Source organism: Acipenser ruthenus, chromosome 8, assembly GCF_902713425.1.
Source record: "Acipenser ruthenus chromosome 8, fAciRut3.2 maternal haplotype, whole genome shotgun sequence".
Taxonomy (NCBI): domain Eukaryota; kingdom Metazoa; phylum Chordata; class Actinopteri; order Acipenseriformes; family Acipenseridae; genus Acipenser; species Acipenser ruthenus.
The window spans coordinates 46,568,574-46,592,325 of NC_081196.1; the positions used below are offsets into that span (position 1 = coordinate 46,568,574).

Below are 23,752 nucleotides of genomic sequence, written 5' to 3' on the forward strand. Positions count from 1 at the left end.
TTATATTATGAGAAGGTGGACGCCAAGGTTGCCTGCCTTTTCTTGCATACAAACCTTGCATACTGAATGTAAACCCTTTGGTTCTGCTGGTGAAAAAAAAAAAAAAAACTATTAATAATGTGTGTTGTTGGGAATGGTAAATGTATTTAAAGTATAGGTTTTTAAGCAGTAAGGTGCTACTCATGAATTAATTTCCCTGCCTGATGGATTAAAGGTATGAGGTTTCTCATACCAGTTTTCATATATCTTGATTTTCTGCACATGTGTAAGATTACAGGTAAGACATATTAATTGGGATGTTTGAGTCCCCTTGCTTGAAGTTAGTCAATTTGTTATCAGTTCTGATTGTGAAGTTATGATAGCTCCTTTCAGTAAAAGAAGTCTCAGACATGGTCTCTGCTTCAGTGTATTTACTTGAACTAGATACGTTTCCAACTCTTGTAGTTACAGACAGAAGACGGCAGCATTGTGCTAAATCATAACCATGGAAAAGCATGCTTGTAACTACAGCACAGCAGTGACTTTTAAGGGAGTTTAAGGTGGAAATTTCTCAGATTCTGAGCTTCATCTTTTATGTAGTAAAACATCCCATAGGTCCACGACACTATTGTGGTGTTCATCCAATTATGTTCATCTGAAATGTGAAATAGCAACAGCAGTGTGGAATTTACACGTCCGCATTGGTTTACTCAAAATGTATTTTCAGGACATTATTAGGAACTCCCCTCTATTTCTAAATAATTTGTGGTGCTTTACTACATTCAGCGTTTGGGTCATTATTATGCTTGTTTGAAGACTTTCATGATGTCACAATCCTCTGCAGCTGTCATCCTCTCTTATCAATGACTAATGGTTTCCGGAGGATCAGCAGTTCTGTGACCTTTGCTTTGCCGTTGTCTATTTGCAGTTATGGTCGTCACAATTCTGCCATCAAGCCTACTGTGCCAACAGCTAACTCCTCTAGACGGTGCTCCAGATACTGCTAAATATATGTACCATCCAGGGGCTCAACTTCTTTATTAACATTGCCTCGTTAGTAGGGTTACCAGACATCCCGGGAAAACAACTGAAATTTTCCCAGTTTTCAGCCTTTTTTTGTTCTGGTCAGAACAGTAAAATTATTAATCGTCCCGGTTTTGCTATGGTATTCACTTTTTGTACGTAAAAAATTAAAAAAGCAACTTATCATCAGTGTCCTTTTATTAGGTTGTGTTACCACCATTCAAAAAGAAAAGAAACAGTCTTAAGGATTGTTTAATGCTGATATGTTTTTTATAATCCTGTTTTTTGTACATTTTAATGTTTTCATTAAATGACAATAGAAAGAAAACAAAGACTCCTTATGATCTGCAATAAATACACCAGGTGTTTCATTTTTATATTATGATTGTTATTATATACTGTTATTTTAATGGTGTCCGTAAATTGAAGAGAAACAAAAAAGCCAATTTTTACACTCTGGAAATCTGATAACCCTACTCATTTCTGACTTACTGTAGTTCCTACTAAACTTGTCACACCCTGTATTTCTTAATATGATTATGCAGCTTTCCAAAGAGATTTGAACATTGATGGTAAACAGAATTGGAAGTTAATGACACTAAAATTCGGAAACATACCAACTGCAAGGCTTCCAGATGGGACTATATATCAACCATAATCTACAGAGAAGAAATGCAGATCAACACTTACATTATGAACCTGTTCATACTGGCTGGTCCATGGCCGCCTCCGGGCCACTGCATATTTAGGTCTGCAACCCCACTCACATTTGCGGTTTAAGGCGCCTTTGCGCGTTCACATATGTGACTGAAAAGCAGGCCTAAAATGTGCCACTTTTTTTTTTTTTTTTTAAATAGAACGATAGCCTTCACTCAGAATGGAAGCACTATCGGGATATACAGTAATCCTTAATTTGTAGCAGATGTTTCTTATTAATATATATTTTTCAATGCAGCACAGTATCAATTTTATGGTGTGTATATATAATAAAAAAAAAAATTTAAGTCGCCAGTTATAATGTTTTTATTATTTTCTCCCAATTTAGAATATCTAATTATATTTTTTTGAAGCTTTGCTCACCTCTACCACCCCTGAGCTGACTCAGGAGCGGCAAAGATGAACACACACTGTCCTCCGAAGCGTGTGCCGTGTACCTAATTTAGCCTAGTGGTGCCCCGGGCAGTTGTCTGGGCTGCTAGCTCATAAAACTGGCTCTGCCTCAAACCAACAAACATGAGTTTCAGTTCCAAGCTGAAAACAACATTTAAATGACAAATTAACCCATTGTAGTCCAATTATTTTGACCCTGTCAGGCTGGTCAGGTCTTATTTAATTCTGGGGAACAAAATAACATTTTGGACCATGTACTGTTCAAATTGAATTAAAGTGACTGTATTTACATAAAATATGTTTCAAATCACTATATTGTACTCACAAAGCAGTTTGGAGTAGTGGTTAGGGCTCTGGACTCTTGACCGGAGGGTCGTACGTTCAATCCCCGGTGGGGACACTGCTGCTGTACCCTTGAGCAAGGTACTTTACCTAGATTGCATTGCTCCAGTAAAAAAAAAAAAAACTGTGTAAATGGGTAATTGTATGTAAAAATAATGTGATATCTTGTAACAATTGTAAGTCGCCCTGGATAAGGGCGTCTGCTAAGAAATAAATAATAAATAATCAAAGTGATACTCTGAGGAAAGAAAATTATACAATTTTTCCAACCAAAAACAAGTTTTTATTATTTTCTTTACTATTTATATGAGGGGGACATTGTAAAAAATTTAAAAAAAAAAAAACACAAACTTATTGGTTTTGCTGAGTTAGAGTGACTTTAGAGCAATCAATAAAAGACACAAGTGAAAAAAAATAACCCAAAACATTTTTTAAATGTATTTTATAACTATTTATTTGAGAACTGTAAAATACAAGATAAAAAAGTGCACAAATTTGAACCAACAACAATTATAGAACAAATATAACTAATATGTACATGCTATTCACAGATTTATTTGTAGTATCCAGTGTGTGATACTTTTCAAGTATCTATGTATCACAAAACTATCTGCTCTTACAGGTGCGTGTCTCCAACCCCTCCAGATTAAATACATGTGACGCATTTTAAAAGGTGCTCCATCTTCTTGTTCTTTATAACTACACATCAAAAAACTACAACATTGAAAACAGTGAATTAATGAGGCTCCATTACAGAAGGATTTGTACATGGACTAACCATAAATAATCAAATAATGAGTTCTCAAAGAGTGAAATATCACGGGAGCACTGTGCTGTGTATGCAGATCAGAGGAGTCTGTCAGGCATAGCTTTCACTGGGGCGTTCTTCTTGCTCGTTCAGGTCAAATTGGCATCACCTTGTGATATACATTCATAGTATGGATAATGGCGCATTTTCTTTCTCCCAATAAAAACAGCTCTACAAATCAGTCCTGTATTAAATTATAACCCTTGAACAGAGCTGGCTTTGTAGAACATCACTGGCTCCACCTTCACTTCATGCAACTGAGAATGACAAGTCTTTAATTATTTGTCCTTAGTAATTAGGAACTGTGAGAATAATGAAGTGGGCAATTAAAGATAAACTGAGCAGCATTATTTAATTGAGACAATGTGAAACCTTGGAGGATCAATTATTTAATTACTTTTCCTTGCAGCTTCCAGGGGTGACAACACACACCAATATTTTGTGTTCATTTTTGTCTGCATGTTATGGAGCCTGCATAAGATGCTTAAACTTTACCAGCAGTGTTGCTTACATTACAAATGCACTGTGTGGGGTGGGGTTCAATGTATCTTGTTGAAGTCTGCTCTCTGGTATTAATCAATATTGTTAATAGATGAGGGAGTGAATTGATATCAATCGGTGGATTTAGTAAGTGGAAACCAAACCTTCTTTTCCAAATATCCCTTCTTTGTTATCTGGAATGTCTGGAATGGAAACTTAGATTACTGGATGTACTGGATGTTCAGGTCACCTTTATATGTGTTCGAAAGACATACCTGTTCAAAGTTTATTTAGGAAATGAAAATAAAAAAGCTTCATTGCTCTATCGCATCCTATTTTTGTGTAATTTTCACCCTCTCAACCAATTAAAGAAGTCGGAGTAAAATTGTTCTGGAATGCAATTTAAATGCTTAACAAAAGACATGTGTATCTTGCTTTTCTTTGAACTAAAGATGAGGTATAATAATGTACTATGTGCGCTTGTACCTGACTTTAGGCACTTTGGGTGATCACAAGAAAGCAATCTTAACCCAGTGTACAGTACACCTTCTATACTACACAATCTGAACAACACAAAATGCGACACAGCCCTCATAACAAATGTGTATTTACTTGAATTGGTTTTGCTTCTGTAAATAAAAAAATAAAATAATTGCTTTTGCTTAAAGTAAATTCTACCAACGGGTTCACATTCGCTGTACACATTTACTGTGTAACCAATGTCACAAAATAACATTGGTTATTACTGGGTTTGTGGAGTAGGAGGTATTCCCTTCTTCCAGCAGTGGTTTGTTCTTCAGCTAATAAATCTCACAAACACTTCCGTTGTAATACATTTAAACAATTTTAATCAAAGCCATTAGCAATTGAATTGAAGTGGCTACAGGGACTAGACTATTTATTTAAATACAGCTCTTTATCAACAGTCAATTTTACTTCTAAATCATACATGCTCTGCAACAGCTGTAAACACAGATTTATCAGTCTTGTTCATGCTAATGTAACAGTTGGAACCGAGTTGGGGAACTTCATTTGGGCATGATTCCCAAACTTGAAAATGCCTATAAGTCCAATAAGCAGATCATAATGTTTAAATTGTATTTACAAGATAAACTAACAATGTATAAGCATGTAAAGCATAACCATGATCATCATTTTAAATGTATAAAAACAATGTGTGACAGGTGTCATTTTCTATATAAATGCATATAAATGCATGTTTGCATTAAAATATGTTTCTTAACTGAAAACAAACAAATTGCTGTTCTCAGTACATGACTGTATGTACATGTAATGTAAATGTGGCATATGTAGAGATGGACAGTTTTCCCCTTAAATCCCCAGATTCTGCTACCCTTAATAGCTTGTCTTAACCAAGTTCCATTACAATTGAATACATTTCTGTAGAAAACTTCTGATTTGACCAAATGGGCAGTGAGTGTGAAAGCTTGATTTTCTGCCACTAAAACTGCCTGTGTGAATGACCCAAAGCTCTGCCAACAGAGGAAAGGAATACACAGGCGGGACTGAACAATGAGCCGAAGGGATGTACTTCTAAGCGGAATGTAGAGTAGAAAATAGGCACATTTTATAGCTACAAAATGAATGTGGAAGCATTGTAGTTTTGCACAGAGTTCCGTAGTATCACAGGAGCTACGGTGAACAAAAAAGTGACTGGTTAACAACAAACAAGCTGATAGCTAGTTCATTTGAACTATAGAAGCATTTTTGTTTCAGCTCATTTCTAATTTATTTAACGAAAGGATTTTTCTGATTAAATTTAACTGCTAGAAATGGTGTGTGTGTGGTTTTGTTTTTTTCATTGAAAATGCAGTTTGTTTACAGAGTCACTGAACATGTGTTTCCATTGCTCAATCCTTGCATAAGACAACTGGGTACTGATAACCTCGAGGTTCTTAGATTAGCTATATGACTAAATGAGTGAGAGGAAAGTCTGCTTTTACCCCCTCTGCTGATTCGGGTCCGCAAGGTGGAGGGATATGTGACTACTCATAAGAACATAAGAAAGGTTACAAACGAGAGGAGGCCTTTCAGCCCATCTTGCTCATTTGGTCGTTAGTAGCTTCTTGAAGGATCCCAGGGTGTCAGCTTCAAAAACATTACTGGGGACTTGGTTCCAGATGACTCCCACAATTCTCTGTGTTAAAAAATGCTTTCTATTTTCTGTTCTGAATGCTCTTTTTTTAATCTCCATTTGTGACCCCTGGTCCTTGTTTCTTTTTTCAGGTCGAAAAAGTCCCCTGGGTCGACATTGTCAATACATTTTAGAATTCTGAATGCGTAGTCTTCTTTGTTCAAGACTGAATAGAGTCAATTATTTTAGCCTGTCTTCATATGACATGCCTTTTAAATTAGGAATAATTCTGGTCGCTCTTCTTTGCACTCTTTCTAGAGCAGCAATCTCCTTTTTGCCTTTCATTCCTTCAGCGATGTTGGGTGTAGGAATCTCCAGTTGCTCTGTTCTCCAGAATGACAATGGAAACAAGACCCTGGTCTATCTAGGATTTATTGCCTAGTAATTTAATAAATAAATAAATGAAAGTTCCCAGTAAAACATCAAAATTGCATTCCAACAGGGAAAATCAGTTTTTACTCTATATACCAGCAGTACTTTCCATCAGACACAATATTACTTGTTTTATTGGTTAAATTCAGTTAAAACATCACATTAGGGTAATACTGCATAACACAAACTCATTATTTGACCTCTCCTCTATTTTCCTTGGATACATTTTTTTTGTGTTCAAGGAAACATCCTTGTTTATCTGTTCTTAAATACTAATGGGGGTGTAATAATGCACTTCATTTCCCTGAGGGTACATGATTAGGTAATAGTTTAGGCTTAGTATCCTCTCCAAACATTTGGTTGCAAAAAACATTGCTAGACATTGTACTGGCTGGAATGATAAATACCTTTATTAGTCATGGGGTGTATCAGTGTTTGCTTTTTTAAACTGGTTAAGAATTTGATCAATATGTACATTGTTTTAATAAAATTATCAAACAGCGTGCTACACTGTTGTAAGAGAATTACAATGTGTTACTGGTCATTCAGCTATTAATACAACAATGGGAAATTTGAAGATTAAGTAGAGAGGACTTCCGTAACTCAAAAAACAAGATACTTAAGGGGCTACTGAGTGGCGCATCCAGTAAAGACGCTCTACGTGGACTGCAGGATGTGCCCTATAGTCTGAACGTTAGTAGAATTCGAGCAGGCTATTCCTTTGCCGACCGAGGACGGGAGCTTCCAGGGAGCGGCACTCAATTTGTAGACAGAGGGAGGGAGGGTTAGGTCGGCCAGGGTGTCCTCGGCTCACCGCGCACCAGCGACCCCTGTAGTCTGGCCGGGCGCCTGTGGGCTTGCCTGTAAGCTGCCCGAGAACTATGTTGTCCTCCGACGCTGTAGCTCTTGGGAGGCTGCATGGTGCATCCGCAGTGTGAAAAAAGCGGTCAGCTGACGGCGTGTGCTCCTCTTCACCCTCCCGAGTCAGCGCAGGGGTGGTAGCGGTGAGCTGAGCCTAAAAATAATTGGCCATTTCAAATTGGGGAGAAAATAATAAAAAATAATTGGCAACAACTAAATTATTAAAAAAAAAGATAATGGAAATTAAATTAAATACAGACCAAACAAAATATTTTCAGTACAGTACTACCCATAAAAGGTTACCATGGTATTTTTGCAGCTTCCCCATGATCTTCCCATGGTTATACTATGCAGGCTCCATTTAAATAGCCCACAGAACACCAACAAGATTACCACATTGTAACACAATTTCTCGCCCCTGGTCCCCCATCCCTTCTTTTAGTCAAGGTGCATCCCCTGAATCCCTTGACAAGAGGTCACTGCTGGTGCAGAGGTGCACCAATGTTAGTTTATGGTGGCCTATCAGTGGCAACCACTGCAGACTCCCGCGAGTGATTGCAAACAGCCACCTTGCACCGCTTCCCTGCTCCGTGCACGCAGGAACTCAATGCCCTGCAGGGCGCATGTTGCTGCTTGCGAGACGGAACCACACGGGTGCAGCCCCAGCATCTTAGACTTGTAATCCCAATTTCTTGACAGCAATTACAGCCACTTACATATTGCTTATTTTAATAACTTTGATTTATATTAAACAACATAAAACAGTACCATACATATACCATAAAGAGCCCTGTTGCATATAATGCTAGGGGAATGCTAGGAATAAAATAATCCCAACAATTCAAATAGTTGTCACAATACCCTATATTAAAATCCAAGTCTGTGTATCGGTTTCCTCTGATGTATATTTCTCTGCTGATTTTTTTCCCAGTCTGTTAAGTTTCTCTAGGTAAGTGCGTATCTACAACAGCTTAACTACAACAAAGTGTATTTTTTACTGTACTTCAGAGGATCAACTCTTCAGGTTTATAGCCAGTTTCCCTTTCCACCCCTTAACAATTCATATGTAAGAAGTCAGCTATTCCAGACTTCAGAAACTGCAGGTTTGTAGCGTGACCGGATTTCAGTTATTGATTAGTTCATTGGAAACCTTGATATTATGTGCTTTGCACAATGGAAAATGTTACCTTGTCGGAAGTTCAATGACATTTAACAGGAGTGCTTGCACTGGTGTTAGCCTGTAAATGCTACGCTGACTTCATACACAAGTAGGCATGGGTATCTTTCCAAAGGGGGTAAGGCTTTACATAAGTGTATCCAGATCATGATACTTCTGCAACAAGACTTGTTACTGAATGAAATCAACGGCTATTGGAGGAACAGAAAACTAGCAGCACTGTTGCAGGAGGAAACATGATCTGAATACACTATGAAACTCTAAGTCAGCTCCACCATCTTAGTGAAAGCTGAGGGATGTATTTGGTTTTAATAATCGGGTGACAGACTAAGAATACATGTTGCTTATACTTAACCAGGTAGCCATTAATGGTGATTATTCTTTCAATCCTCCAAGCATCTTAAGTTAAGACTGTTTCACTTTATTGAAGTGCAGTATAGTGCATCCAACTTCCACAATGAGAGGCTTTAGGGCACTGATGGTTTTGAAGGCTGGTCAATAACATCTATACTGCTGTGTTAAATCGCCTTGATAAACTATCAATCAAGTTTCATAATAAGATTTTTCTTGTCAAGATCCGACACAGCCAGATGATATAAAATCAACCAATCAGATTCTTCATTAATGCTTGTCAGAATTTTTTCTATTTATTTATTTTAATGTCTTTCATCCATATCTTCAATTATAACAAAGAAAATTCCAGAAAATGCTGTTTTGAGTTTTGTTTTCTTCCAGATGTGGTTATTATAATGTTAATATCATGTACACAAAACTTGAACTCCTGCTTTATTCATGTTTAAAGATTTGTTCAGTTATTTCTTAATAACTTTAAAGGAGTGTTAACCAGTCATCTTATTAGCTCTAATTAGTTTGAGGAACATTATCACTGTCCTGTTTCTCTGATCTTCAAATGGTGAGGGTTCTACAGTACATACTGCTGGTGTTTAAATCATTAAAGGAACACAAAACATCTCTAAGTGTTTTTTTATCTATAAAAATAAGTATGATGACAGGATTTGTTGTAATTTAATATTTAAACTACGGTGATTCCCGCTTTTTAAATTGATTGAAAATAAAAAAAGAACCTTGTGTTTAACATCTTTTGTTGCTTTGATCATTTAAAAATACGGTTTCAAATGACTTCATGTGCTGTAGTCTTAAACTCATTTTAATGGTGCTGTAGACTTTCAGACTCTCAACCCCTCTTAATTGTTAACTGTCATCTGATCAATTGTATCTTCAAATCAGTGAAATGTTATAGTTCCAAGATAAAAGGACACATAGTAAGAAGAAAACACGGTTTAGGATTCCAGATTCTGCATGTTAATTTCATGTTACCTAATTTTAGATCCTCTGTAACATATAGTATGCATACAGTCATTTTGAGAGTCAGACAAACAGTTTAATCACAATATCATCAATTTGTATGTTCATACCGTACTAAAGAATAGTATACCTTTTATTTGCTAAATGGGAGCAGCAGGTTTTAAATCCTGTACCTACAGCAAATGTTTAGATAGGACACTGCCAACTAAAAGTACTTAGCCCTAGTTTATTTAGATTACCATTTTAACTTCGGACAAGAATCTTGCTGAGAGCTTCTTGTTGCTTCCTTCTCTTAGGGTAATTCAGGATGTGAAAATATCTGAAACACAACACTAGTGATAAACTGCTTCATCCTGGCACCTTTTCTGCAGGTCAAAAGATCTTACTGCTACAAAATCATTGGAGTGAGTTCATGAGACTACAACATGAGACTGTCAGATACCGGCAATGTGCAACTTTTCTTTAATAGCGTCTTTGAAATATCAGAAGAAGGGCTCCCAGGAAACAGGAGGACACATGATAATATTGATAGTGTTAATAAGAGGTCATGAAATAGATTTTGTTACAGTATCTGTTTATTGTTAATAAACAACTGACCCCCCCAAAAAAGAAAAAGAGACATTTGCATAATGAGATGACAAAGATCTAACCTGCAAACACAAGGGTAGTAACCTGTCTGACCTGTGAGGCCTTGACTTAAATCTACCACAAACCGATTAGACCCTTTCTGGCATTTCCTTGAAAGCTGCTTTTAAGTGACCAGGGGGTGCATTGATAAACCAAAGGAACAATAACAGCTACAAGCTGCAGAATGGGAGGACACTCTGACCATGCATCAGTTATGAAATGTTCTGCAACACTGTAAACTGTAACTACAAACATGTTCTGGTTTCTTACTGGTTTAAATAACCCAGCACTAAACTGTTCATACCCCATGCATAGGGTTCATTCCTATTTAGTAACCAGTTCAATTATACAGTCCTGATAAGGGTAGGTAAATTACTTCTGAAAAGAATGAATTCCTAAAAGGTCATGAGTCAGAAGGCATACTCACAAACAGGACAATAAAGCCTTATATAAAGTATTAGTAAGTCCTTATATAAAGTACTAGCAAACATGCTACCTGCATCACCAAAAACTGCAGCCTGTTTTTGTCTGCTGACTCAAGCAGTGTGGGTTATAGTATTACACTGTATGTTGCATTTCCTGACTCTCACAAGCCCTCCCCAGCATGACTGAGATCTGGTAACTCAGCACATTCATCATGCACTGGAGACTCCTCATCGGATTTGAAACCATTTAGATAGCATTGAGTAATGCGTCACACAAACTCTCCCCGCCCCCCTGTCAAAAAACATCTGTATGGAAAGTATTGTTGCATTTGTGGGAAATTGTCAACTGTAGACAATATGTAGAATAAAACATACTGTATTCGTTTTCATAACTGGGGGAAAACAAATTCAGGATGTTTTTAGTCATTTATTTTAGTCATGACTTTTGACCAAACTAAAAGCAGCAGTTTTCAAAGCACATTTCCAAAAGGGTTCAGCTAAACGAGGTGTCTTTATGGTACCGTGCCTTAAATATTTTTGATGTGCCCCCATGATGAAAAACACGAGTCAAAAGACTAAGGCTGCCACTTTAAATGTTTTTGTAAAGGTGTATATTCCAGGGGTGAGACTATTGAAGTGTGTGTGGATCAGCCAATCTAGATCGATGTAAGGAAGTTATGTAGAAATGCATTTTGGGAGTGGGCTGATAATAGTGGTAAAAGTATGCTTTGGGGCCTGGAGTGCAACATGGTAAAGAGGTAAAACTGTATTTAAAAAAAAAACAACAACATAGAAGTAGACCTACTTGACTGATGGAAAAAGCTAATGTAAAGCATTCATTATGCTGCAGGAAACACAGTGAGAATGTTATACAAAAGTTTTTTTTTTTTTTTTGTTCATACTTCTGAATGACTGCTATATAAGGAGCCTATATATAAAAATGTACAGTATACTGCACTTTCAACGACCTCTCTTTCTTTCTCAGACTGGATGGCAGAACTACATTCACATTTTGTTTTATCATCAGGACACAGAAACAAATGCAGAGCAAACAATAGCACTGTTAAAATCCTGGTTAAAAGCAATAAATAAATCTAATTTTGTTCAATGATCTGCATTGTAATGAAACCTCGGTATTACTATTATTATTGAGCATATTATATTATTATTTGTTTATTTAGCAGACGCCTTTATCCAAGGCGACTTACAGAGACTAGGGTGTGTGAACTATGCATCAGCTGCAGAGTCACTTACAACTATGTCTCACCCGAAAGACGGAGCACAAGGAGGTTAAGTGACTTGCTCAGGGTCACACAATGCTGATTATGGAGATATACAGGGTGTCTGGAGAATCGCTTATCAAATTTTGATTGACCATTTCATTGCTAATTCTTATTCAATACTATTATGTATATACTGTAAATATATATGTAATGGCCATCCATTTTTTCACCATACTGATAGCTCTAATTTTGAACTTACAGCCCTAGTGGAGGATTGTTTTCTGTCCAACACTATCCTGTTTAACTGTTTATCAGGAAAAAACCTACAAACAAGCTCATTTTGTTTCATTCTTTTTAATCAATGTAGTAAAGAAAGAAAGAAAGAAGTCTACAGTAGTTAAAGCCTTTTGTAAATATTAGCTCTTTTAAGTACATGTCAGCATGAATGCTTATCTAGTTAGACAAACTCAGAGTTGGATATGAAACTGCCAAATCTGTTCTTCAGGATTCTTTCAGATGCTTTTTATGCTAATTGCATTTGAATTTTACCCTATGCTGCTAAGATCTAAATATGGAGTCTCATACAGAGGGACATCACATAAGAACATGAATAAAACAATTGGTTTTGACTGCTCTGTAAAATATGTAATTTCAAAGGGATTCATTTGGCATATCCCTTCCAAAATTAAATAATGAAGGAATAACTTTCCATGGCATTCAGCAATTGCAAAATGTTATTGTTAGTCATGGGATAGTGATGTTTTTTTTATATTTATATATATCGTAAGAACTGAAAGAAGATGACTAAACACACAAACATCTGCTGTCTCATTTGTTTCAACCAGTCTGCTTCCTATTAGTTATTCATTTGCTGGGGTGTGTCTTCTTAAGCCATATTTAATAAAAAGCTACCACTGTGTTTGTCTGCTACCAATGTGGTTGTTGCTTGTTTTAGCTTCAGTGGTTGTTTTTGATAAAGCAGGGTTGACCTGGATGACAGATGCAAGTACACAACGCGTGTATCAATGCCCTGGAAGCAGCATTGCTTATATAAATGATAAAGAAGGTCACCAAAAAGAATCTTCCAGGACGTCATCACAGCACGGCACGGCCATACTGGGGGTGTAAATGGGAGCATTTATGGGTGATGATGACCTCCTTCATCACAGGTGGTCAAAACAACCATGGCGGTTGATGCAAAACTGGTATCTTTCACACCAAAATGTCTATTTGCAACTTCAGAGCACACTTACACCTCCATTCACAGGAATTAGAAAGATATAGTGATGAGTGCCAGATACTTGGAATTTGTGACCCCTACTCTGCACCCCCGGTGAGCGAGCACACTTTGACATGATTTGCTGTGTAAACACCATTCTAGTTTATTTTTTACTTTTAAGAAAACTTACTTGCATGTTACCAATTAAGAAAATATACATTTTCAATAGTTTGTTTAAAAATCTAGTACTAATATGAATAATATAGTATTTATATGTTGTTTGTATGTAAACGTTTAACATCTTTCACAATTAAAAAAATGTATATGATATTTTTTGCTATAAGTATCATACCTTTGTATGGGGATTAAAAAAATGTTCTATGAAGTGTCAGTAACTTGAATCTGTAGATTTTTTGTTCCTGGAAAATCAACTTCAGCGAGTGACAGCTAAACGGTTAAGAGACGGTACTAAGGACTACGCTCTACAAAAATGAGCACAGCATTCACAATATGGTCCATAACGATTTCTGTTAAGTTTCCAAGTAGCCTAAAATTACATGTATATGAATACAGTTTTCATTATTGTGCATTTAAATATGTTATAAACTGATGGTTCCATGATTTCATATAAATATTTCTGGAAAATCTGTTATACAATTAAGAGTGTTACACTTAATAATAATACTCACTAGTATGGCGGTGTAACCTGCTGGGCTCATGTGACTGCAACCCCTCAATAATTAATTGTGAGGTAATCTATTTTACCCTATATTACAGCTTTCATAGGAAGGTTGATAAGCATGCCTAAAATCACCGTTCAAACAGTTTTTTGTTTTTTTTTAATTTTGTTTCAAAACATAACACAGTATAATTGAATAATGGGGTGCCAAAAACTATTGTTCCATTAACTGGGAAGTTCTCCTCTCCCACTAATGGAAACGATGTGTTCCCTACAGGCTATGAGGTATAACTGCAACAAACCAAAAAAAACCCCCCAAAAAACAGTACCAGTTTCAACATAAAAATAATAAACTGCTTTATCCCTTGAGAGTACACCATATATAGCCTTTAGCTTCTGCAGTGCTGGGTTCCCTAACATAGCATGCTGGTCATGTGTCATCTTTGAGGGTAGGAGATTTCACAATGACTCACCAGCTGCTAGAGTGGTTTCTGCAAAGGCAAGGTTCTTAGTTCTCTCTGACTTGATCACAGATACTGACAAAGGGGGGAAAAACAATAATTAAAAGTCTGAAGACACGCAGCACTTTGTTTTCTCTAAATGACAGAAGCATGCAGCATTGAAGTTACTTCAGAAAAATCAGCAAGTCAAAAGGTAAGTGTTCGACCCTCTTATTGGAAATGCAAGCACATGGTTGGGTATGTTCATTTTGATAATAAAACTCATTCATATGTAGAAATTGCAAGAGCCTATCGAGACTAAAGTTATTAATTATTAAATAAAAGGTGAAGAGCAGAATTGTAGTTTGCTTTGACCTGTTTAAACCTATAGTATGCATTCAAAGATGTAATTCACAGTGAGTCAGGGGGGTTCTTATTTATAATTCCCTCCTTCTCACTCAAAAGGGAATTGTTCACCTCACTTTTGTCTATTATCCACTTATGGATTAATTGTACTGTATTTTAGAAACCACGATTTCACATTTCTTGGTAATTTGAGTATATTAGTTATACAGCTCATTTAGTATTTAGTTCATAAGCACCAGTATCTGTTAAAATAAACTAAAAAACATTACACCACATTAAAGCTTAAATACATACTGTATAAACTGTGTGCTTTAATCAGTATCTCTATTATTATTATTATTATTATTATTATTATTATTATTATTATTATTATTATTGTTATTATTATTATTATTATTTAATTAATTAATTAATTTATTTCTTAGCAGACACCCTTACCCAAAGCAACTTACAGTTGTATACAAAAAATATATAGCAAGAATTACAGTACAATTGAGAGCAAGATACAATATGACTTCAGTCCTAATAGGAATACTGCAACACATGGCAAATGCTAATTTTGAGGACAATAATATGTTTAGGACATTTATGTAATGTCGGTTATTTTTCAGTTTGATCTGAATTGCACCAACTCTCTGCACACCTTGGCTGTGAGAGATATCAAATATTTTGGAGATTGGTGGCAGTGAAATGACTTTGGGAACAATCCTCCATTCTATTAGTGACTCAGGATGTGAGGATACAAATATCAAAACAATCCATGAGTGATGAAAGATGCAACACTACATATAACACAAGAGGCAGCAGCAGTAACAGAGGAGACATTAATAGAATAAAAGTCAATACCACAGAATGTTTTACGGAATGCTAGACATACTACTGGTACATAGTATAACAATAATAATTCAGTATGTACTGCAATATATTATATATATTTGTTTTCACTCTGTATGACTACAATGGTTGGATTTTTTTCACAGCTTATACTTGCTTATTAGTTGAGACAGTAGTGCTTGCAAATTTATATATGAATCAGCCTACTTTGCCAGTTAATGGCCTTCAAATTACGTATTAAGTGGCTGTACCCTTGACAATGCATATACCTATTGTGGTAAGAGCACACAAAATGGGCAGGTTCCTGGTTGAAGTCAAGTGAGCCATGACAAAGGCATTAATGGAGGAGTAGGTGGTTTTAAAACTAACTGTACTACACTTCCACCACCTTCTGCACGCTCTCCACTCCTCCCCCTCAATTTATAATTCATTTGTTCAAATGTACTGTAGTTTGACCAAATTGTGTGCAGATTTTTTTTGTTTTTAGCCCACACTTTTGTGTATATGGTATGTCACTTATTTGACTAATTATTGATTTATTATTCCTGGTATGTATTGTCTCCATGTTGTATACCGGTTTCAGTCACAATGGGCAAGACAGCAGATCTGTACCTTGTATTGATAGATTTGTGCTTGGTTGGTAGGCCTTGAGCTTCAATTTACTTAACTATTTCACTGTTTCAATAAAAGCTTGCAAATCTTATAACTTGTAAATCACTTGTAGGAATGATTTGAAAATTGGTATACCTTCAATGGTGGGGGATGATACAATGCGCAATTGAAGACTGTTATGACAAATCACTGAAGACATCAGCTACGAGCTATATATTGATACAATAGATATAGAAGCAAAATAATTTGCGAACAGTAATTTGCAAATGTCTTGTTTATTTTTCCTTACCATTACGATTTTTCTAACTAAAATAATTTATTTTTATTAATCTACCTGTTTAGAAAAAAAAGAAAAAAAACGTAATAATAATAATAATAATAATAATAATAATATAGCCAAACTGATATATGTCTCGTGGCATTGTATTTGAATTTTGCGAGAGCTTCCTGCTACCTGGCAACACAGGAACCTCTACTGCCAATCAGGGGCTTGAATGCTGACAAAACAGCGGAGGGATATCCAACACTAGTGTCTAGTAATTCTATTTAACCTAATATTACTGCAGTAAGTCTCATTTTTTGCTGTCATACAACTTCTGGAATAAAAAAGAAGCAAATACATTGAATAAATAGAAATATATATATATATATTTCTTTTTCAAAGAAGTAAAAAAAAAAAATAGTTCCGATCGGTGGAAGGAATCTTCTATGGGGTTCCTCAGTGAGTTAGTAGGTGTATAAAATAGTTTCCCAGTTGCTCAGAACACGTCTGTTACATTTCATGCTGTGAGATGTGGATGCAAACGTGTGTATAATCCGTTTTTGTTTTATCTTTGACAGTTGAATGTATTAAGAGGAAAAGTCTTTATTTTGCTAGTAGGTATGTTTTTTTTTATTTATATTTCACATATATTCGGTTTCTTGTTGTAAACACTGGGATTTTTTTTTGTGTTAATATTGTAGCAGTGTTTTTAAAACAAGGTTAGGACAAAAATAAACAAACGCGTGCTTCCAGTTTTCATGCTCCCACGTCCAGGTGTACTTTACTAAATTGAGGTTTAAACTATGAAACTACTTAATATCACTGCTTAAATTATCATAATCTTAAGAATAAAAATACATCGGGGTTTTTAAAGTTGTTGCTTGTATTATCCTAAGTTATTTATATGGATTTGTACCTCTACGGTATACTTTACAAACTATTAAAATTAGACCAGTTTTATATGAGTTTCTAATTGTCTTTTTGAGTTAGTTTCTTAAAAACCTCACGATGCAAGTGGTGCTTAAGCACTCGTTTTGTTACGTGTGTTTAAACTGGCTTTTATGCTAAACTAGTAAAAACCTGAACACTATTAATATAGCCTACTAAAGGAAAAGCATTTGTGAAGCTGAATCGAGAATTTCAGTGCAGTTCCAGAAATGCAGTACGATTTTTGTGTACACCACATTGAGCCTATTTGTAACGCTCGGGAATCGGACAATGCAATGTATTTGCCAGAACTCACGAAGTTCTGTAAAGAACACGACCTGGGACTTGTGTATCCTGATGTATTCGACCTACTGGTCACGCTACCTGCAGTTACAACTGCAGAAAGATGTTTCAGTGTTAAAAAGCTCCACAGCGTATGGACTTTCATTGAAATGGCAAGTGAGTGTAATGCGTACGCATACGCACATATCGTTTAATTATTATTACTTTATTTAGCAGACGCCTTTATCCAAGTCGACTTACAGAGACTAGGGTGTGTGAACTAGGCATCAGCTGCAGAGTCACTTACAATTACGTCTCGCCCGAAAGGCAGAGTTTAATGTGCACCCCCCAAATATCGGTCAAATTTATATTCCTGCGCACGCCCCTCCCTATGTAAATACATTTCCAAGATTATGTTAAATTCTACACTTGCAAATTCTCGTTTTATTTTCAAATAACTGTTTATAAAAACGTGGCAAACTAATTTTGTCGGTAGATATTTAAGTACATTTTTGGAATTGCGCTATGTGAAATTTTGGATTACTAAAATACATAAAAAAAATAAAATAAAAACTTGCCGTTGGAGCTAGTATTTTATACAGGATGAGTAACAGGTCGGTGATATTAAAACATGGTGTTTAGTCCATGTACATTGTTCAAGATTATTTAACACAAACCTCTGATTGTTCTCCACAATGTTGGTTCTCCTTATGTAGCGCTGGCATATGTGGTACTGTTGGGAGGGGTGTGTGTGTGTGTTGTCTTATTTTATTTAAATACTAATACATGTTATAATGTATTGGTTGCCTAAACGCGTTTATGTATATATGATAGCAAGTTATGTATTCTTTCCAGAACCTTTTCTCTGTGAAAGTCATGCAATGCCAATCCTGTAATTTAATATGCCTAGTAAACTGAATCTTAAATGGTCACATTTTATTTGGAAGAACTTGAATTACTATGGGACCCAATTGCCTGGCTTGCACTTTGTAGTGCTTGGCTGCAGGTTTTGACCTCATGTACACTTGTCAGTTTGTGTTGTGATAATTCATTCTCCACATAGCCCTTGTGCTTTCAGATCATCATGACCTTGTTTGTACTACATATTTATGCTGTGTTTTAACTTTTTTCTTTTCTACCCTGGCTCCTAACCTATTTTTTTCCCCATAGATTTGAGAACCTACAAGACACTAAAATGGCAGAAATTGCAATCCTTGAATGCAGGTCCCGTAGTGTGCTGAGCTGGGAACAAGTAAATCGCTTAAATGAGGTACTGACTGAGGCTGTCCCAGTTCATGGACGTGGCAACTTCCCTACTCTGGAGATAAGACTAAAGGACATTGTCCAGATAGTCAGAAACCGCTTGGATGAGAAAGGAATTAAAGTCAAAGATATCTGTTTAAATGGGTCCACTGCCAGTCATGTTTTGGTGGAAGACAATGGCTGGTGCTACAAGGACCTGGATCTAATCTTTAGGGTGGACCTCCCAAGTGAGACTGAATTCAAGATTATCAAAGATGTAGTTTTGAGTGCACTATTAGATTTCCTGCCAGAAGGGGTGAACAAGGACAAAATTACGTCCATGACTCTTAAAGAGGCGTATGTTCAAAAACTAGTGAAAGTTTCCACAGAACTGGACCGCTGGAGCTTAATTTCCCTGTCGAACAACAATGGCAGAAACGTGGAGTTGAAATTTGTCGACTCAATCCGACGGCAGTTTGAATTTAGTGTTGACTCCTTTCAAATAATCCTGGACTCCTTGCTCTTTTATTATGACTGCTCAGAGAATCCCATGTCAAAGCATTTCCATCCAACTGTAATCGGAGAGAGTGTGTACGGAGACTTTGAGGTTGCGTTGGACCATCTGAAGAACAAACTTATAGCCACCAAGAACCCAGAGGAGATCCGTGGTGGTGGGCTGCTGAAATACTGCAATCTTCTGGTCAGGGACTTCAAGCCGACAGATGAGGAGGAATTCAAAAACCTGGAGCGCTACATGTGTTCCCGGTTTTTCATAGACTTCCCAGACATTGTGGAGCAACAGAGGAAGCTGGAATCCTACCTGCAGAGCCATTTTATTGGTGAGGAAAAAAGCAAGTACGATTACCTCCTGATCCTCCGCCGGGTTGTCAATGAGAGCACAGTGTGCCTTATGGGACATGAGAGGAGGCAGACTCTGAACTTGATCTCTCTTATTGCCTTCCGGGTTCTAGCTGAGCAAAACGCCATACCTGATGCATCCAGTGTCACCTGTTACTACCAGCCAGCCCCCTATGTTAGAGACTTGAATTTCAGTAATTATTACATAGCCTCCTGCAACCAGTCTTATCCAACTTGGCTGCCATGCAGTTGAACAAGAGAAAAGGCACTTGATGGGGGTGGGGGTATAAAGGGTCCAGGAATTGAAGGTTTTGGTATCTGTCCACTTGGATGAAAGTAATAAATCATAAAGTGGACAGTAATTTCAACATTTAGAAATTGATGGCTTGCTTTTGTTTATTTTCTTTTGAGTTGCTGTTTTAGTTTTCTTAGGGCCCTACAGACATTAAAGTACATTTTGAACTCTTTACTCGGTGGGGGGGGCTGTACAAAATGAGCTTTACCTAGCTTGTGTTGCAAATGTACTCTACAAATTCAGAATACTTTTATTTGAGGGGCGTTATAGTTTATGGACATAAATCCTATTTTGAATCGGAAAATGTTGAAAAGATTAATTGGAGAGATGGAGGGAAAAAAATCCAAAAAAAGTTTAAAAGTTGTTGGCTGTTAAGTCTTGCATTTTATTAACTGCTATCCAAACACCAAAAAAATTATAAAAGTGGGGTTTACAAAAAAAACAAAAAAAAAAGTTTAAATAAATGTAATAAATAAAAGGTTGGTGAATATTGCACACAGCTTTTGCACAATGACTTTTGAACAAATGCATTTTGTGTGGGTGAAATTATTTATGCAATTAAAATTAAGTACAGTGGGTAACAGCTTAAGTGTTGGGCTTGGAAGACCCTTTATACATTGGTGCTTTATTATTTAAATGGTATAATCATTTTGTTGTTTTGTATACATGCATAGTGCTGCAGACAAGTTCAATGATTCATAAATTCTACTTGCCCTTGTAAAAGGTTATTCTCTGCTATTCCCTTTTTACTTGCAGTCAACCCACGCCACCACCCCACCTCACTCTACTCCCCCTTGAGGGGCTATTGTAAAAGTAACTACTACTCAGATGTGCAAATTCATATTTGGAGCAGTGTAGTTTGTAATCCCACCTACAGATTTAATTAGAATAATGTAGTCTAGTACTTGTTTAGCTTCCTTTTCTAATTCTGTTTAAAGTTCCTTTGTACATTACAGACTGATAGTTAAGGAATGGTATGATTTTACTGAAAAGAAAATATATATAAGTAACAAGTACGCTTGATGCAGCCTTTCAGTTCTAGCTGGTATTGTGGGCTTTACTTTAAGTTCCTGGATTTTTATTAAGCCAGTTAGCCTGTGTGAAATTCTGTTTGTCAGATTCATAGAAGCGGCAGTCAGGGAGTGTGCTGAGTGAGCCTTTTTGATGTTTGTTTTATATAAACTACCATGCCCTGTTGCAGGAGAACAGGATTTGGAATCCCATTGAAAGTGAAAGGCAGTCTCGTCTAACTTTACAGTATATCCACTAGATTTGTTCAGTATTCTTCCCAGTAGGGCAATTCAGGTATAGTATAGTATGCCATACCACAAGCTTTTCTGGCGTTTTTGGTAGGCCTGGGAATCTACTCCAAAAATGTGCCTCTGACTGTGAATCATTCTTTCAGAAGGTCCTGGGGACCCCCTTGTGTCTGCTGGGTTTATTTCCAACGGAGCTCCCCATTACTTAACTAGACCCTTAATTTAACTAATAATTTTACCTTTTGTAGTTGTTGCCAACTCTTAAACGGTTGCAGAGTTCAAGTTACTTCTAAAATGTTGTAGCTAACTTGAACTCTGCAACTGTTTAAGAGCGGAAAACCATTAAAAAGGTCTAATTAAGCAAATTATCATTTTAATTAAGGGTCTAGTTAAGTAATGGAGAGCTAAGTTGGAATGAAAACCAGCAGATACGGGGTCCTGAGGACCAGGGTTGGGAACCAGTGCTTTTAAGGGACATTTTTGGACCTTGTTGAGCTGTGAGCCTTTACACCTAGTTGCAGCAGTCATTTAAAGTAACAGCAAGCTATAATTAGCTCTGGAAAGTTAAATGTGTGGTCACGTTGCATATCATTTATATACATACAGAACTATATTGTTGTAGATAAGGCTGTCTGATCCATTCAACATTTTGGTTAAATGAAAGCACAGGTTTAGAATTAAGTTTCAATTGTGGTTCAAGCATGCAGGAACAGTGTAGTGTGTATGTGGTGTGTTATCTGGTTAAACATGGGGTTGCTGACCTCCCCTCCTGGAGAGCTATATACTTCATGACCGGGTCACAGTAATCTTCTGTGGAAGAAAAGTGGCATGTACCTGGGTCGGAGCATAATGGACTTTAACCAGGTAGCTGTAGATTAGGAATCTGTAATATATGTGAGGAATCTGTAATATATTGGAGTCTTTTTCATACTGTTACTTTTTCAGTAAAGTTGCAGTATTCCAAGTCCAAAAACAATTGGAGATTTAATAACCTGAGGTATCAATGAAAATGTGTTTAGGTTTTAATGAACAGCTGACTTGGAGCATTTCTATTTTCCATCCTGGAAATATTTAAACAACTGCTTGCCAGTTAGCAGATTTTAATTCTATGTTATGGACTTGCATTCTTCTCAAGTGTCTTTCGTTTGCTCATAAAACCATTAAATAAGCATATCCTGGGTATCACGGGTAGTAGTTTTCCATTTCTAGGTGCATCTATTCCCAGAGTAATTATGTCCCTTGTAAGTACTACAAATGTACCACAAAACTACAGTTCAGGTATAATTGGCTACAAAATAAAGCTGTTTGACTTTATAAATTGTAACTGGAACGGAGCGCTTTTTGGTTTCAGCACTTTATATTTCTTTGATTTATAATCATATGCCCGATTTGTATGTTATGTTATTGTGTGTATGTATGTGAAGTTCTTGCTCCTTAAATTAGGATATTTAAAGGACTAAAACCTATTGCATTTTGTAAAGTGTACCTTGAAATACAGTGCTTGTCACATTCTTGATTTTAAGACTCGCACTCCATGGGGAAACCTGTACTGGATTATTAAAAGTACTTGTTTAAGTTACTGTTTAGTTAATATATTCAGCCTGTCATTCTGGTTTCAAGAATCCTGGCAGAGTAATGTGACTTGCAGTAAACACAACAGTTGCTTTTTTCCCCAAAACGGCCTATTACTAAACTACTTCAGCTTTTTATAATCAGGAATGAGACAAACCTAATGACTACCACTGTACTGTATACTAAATGTAATAGTTTTGTTTTTTTAGTCAAGGGGGCAGGGAGAAATAAAAAACTGCATCTAAACTTAACATTACAATCTGCTTAAATCTCTGTTTTACACTTTCACTGTTTTTTTTTTTCTTTTCTAAATAGCATGCATGCTAATGTTTATTGTTCTACAGAACTGTTTAAAAAAAAAAAAAAGTAAATAAATAAACCCCTTTAACTTCTGATGAACTGTGTCATCTTTAATGATCTACCACATTTTATGGATTGATACACTACAGAAGATGCTGATTTTGGAAGAATTGAAACACTTTTTTTTTTTTTTTTTTGTAATCAGGAACATTTTTTAAATATTTGCTTTTAACAGTAGTTTGTAGGAAATCTTGAAATTCAGACACACATGATTTTCACACAAAAAGCCTTTTTACTCCAAAGTGTACTGTAGAATGCAAACAAATATGATCTAAAGGGCCATTTCAGTATGATTGCCCTATGGTTTTCTTAATTTGTCTTCTGTCTCCAAAAAAAAGTTAAACATGATTCAAGTTCTGTGGAGCTTTGTATTGTTTATTATGGTTAAAATATTGGGGAGCAGACGATGAGCATCTTGAAAGAGCAGGTGATAATGGGCCTAGATTTGAGTCCCATGAATGGAGAAAAACAAAGACTAAATATTCCTATGACATGCATTGTAAGAATAGATTTCGTTGGAGGCATTAAAAAGGTTTGATACGGTTAGTTTTTGACCGAAGGTTACAGTCAAATACTGTATCAAGCCTTTTGGCCAAAATGGTATGTGGCTAAAGTAAAGCAAAGTCCAAATTGGCTT

General features: G+C 36.3%; 1 protein-coding gene across 4 annotated transcripts; it reads left to right on the plus strand.

Moving 5' to 3' along the window:
• The first annotated feature begins 14,312 nt into the window (after window positions 1-14,312).
• Window positions 14,313-23,148, plus strand: LOC117406610 (terminal nucleotidyltransferase 5C-like). 4 transcript variants are annotated; one of them, XM_034010760.2, is made up of 2 exons: window positions 14,313-14,460; window positions 18,700-23,148. In XM_034010760.2, exon 2 carries the CDS (start codon window positions 18,725-18,727, stop codon window positions 19,880-19,882), a length of 1,158 nt encoding a protein of 385 aa, XP_033866651.1. In that variant the 5' UTR covers window positions 14,313-14,460; window positions 18,700-18,724; the 3' UTR covers window positions 19,883-23,148. The 4 variants fall into 4 exon arrangements, with proteins under 4 accessions (XP_033866651.1, XP_033866648.1, XP_033866650.1 ...); XM_034010757.2 differs by lacking the exon at window positions 14,313-14,460 and adding an exon at window positions 16,807-16,938; XM_034010759.2 differs by lacking the exon at window positions 14,313-14,460 and adding an exon at window positions 16,808-16,934.
• Window positions 23,149-23,752: the final 604 nt, after the last annotated feature.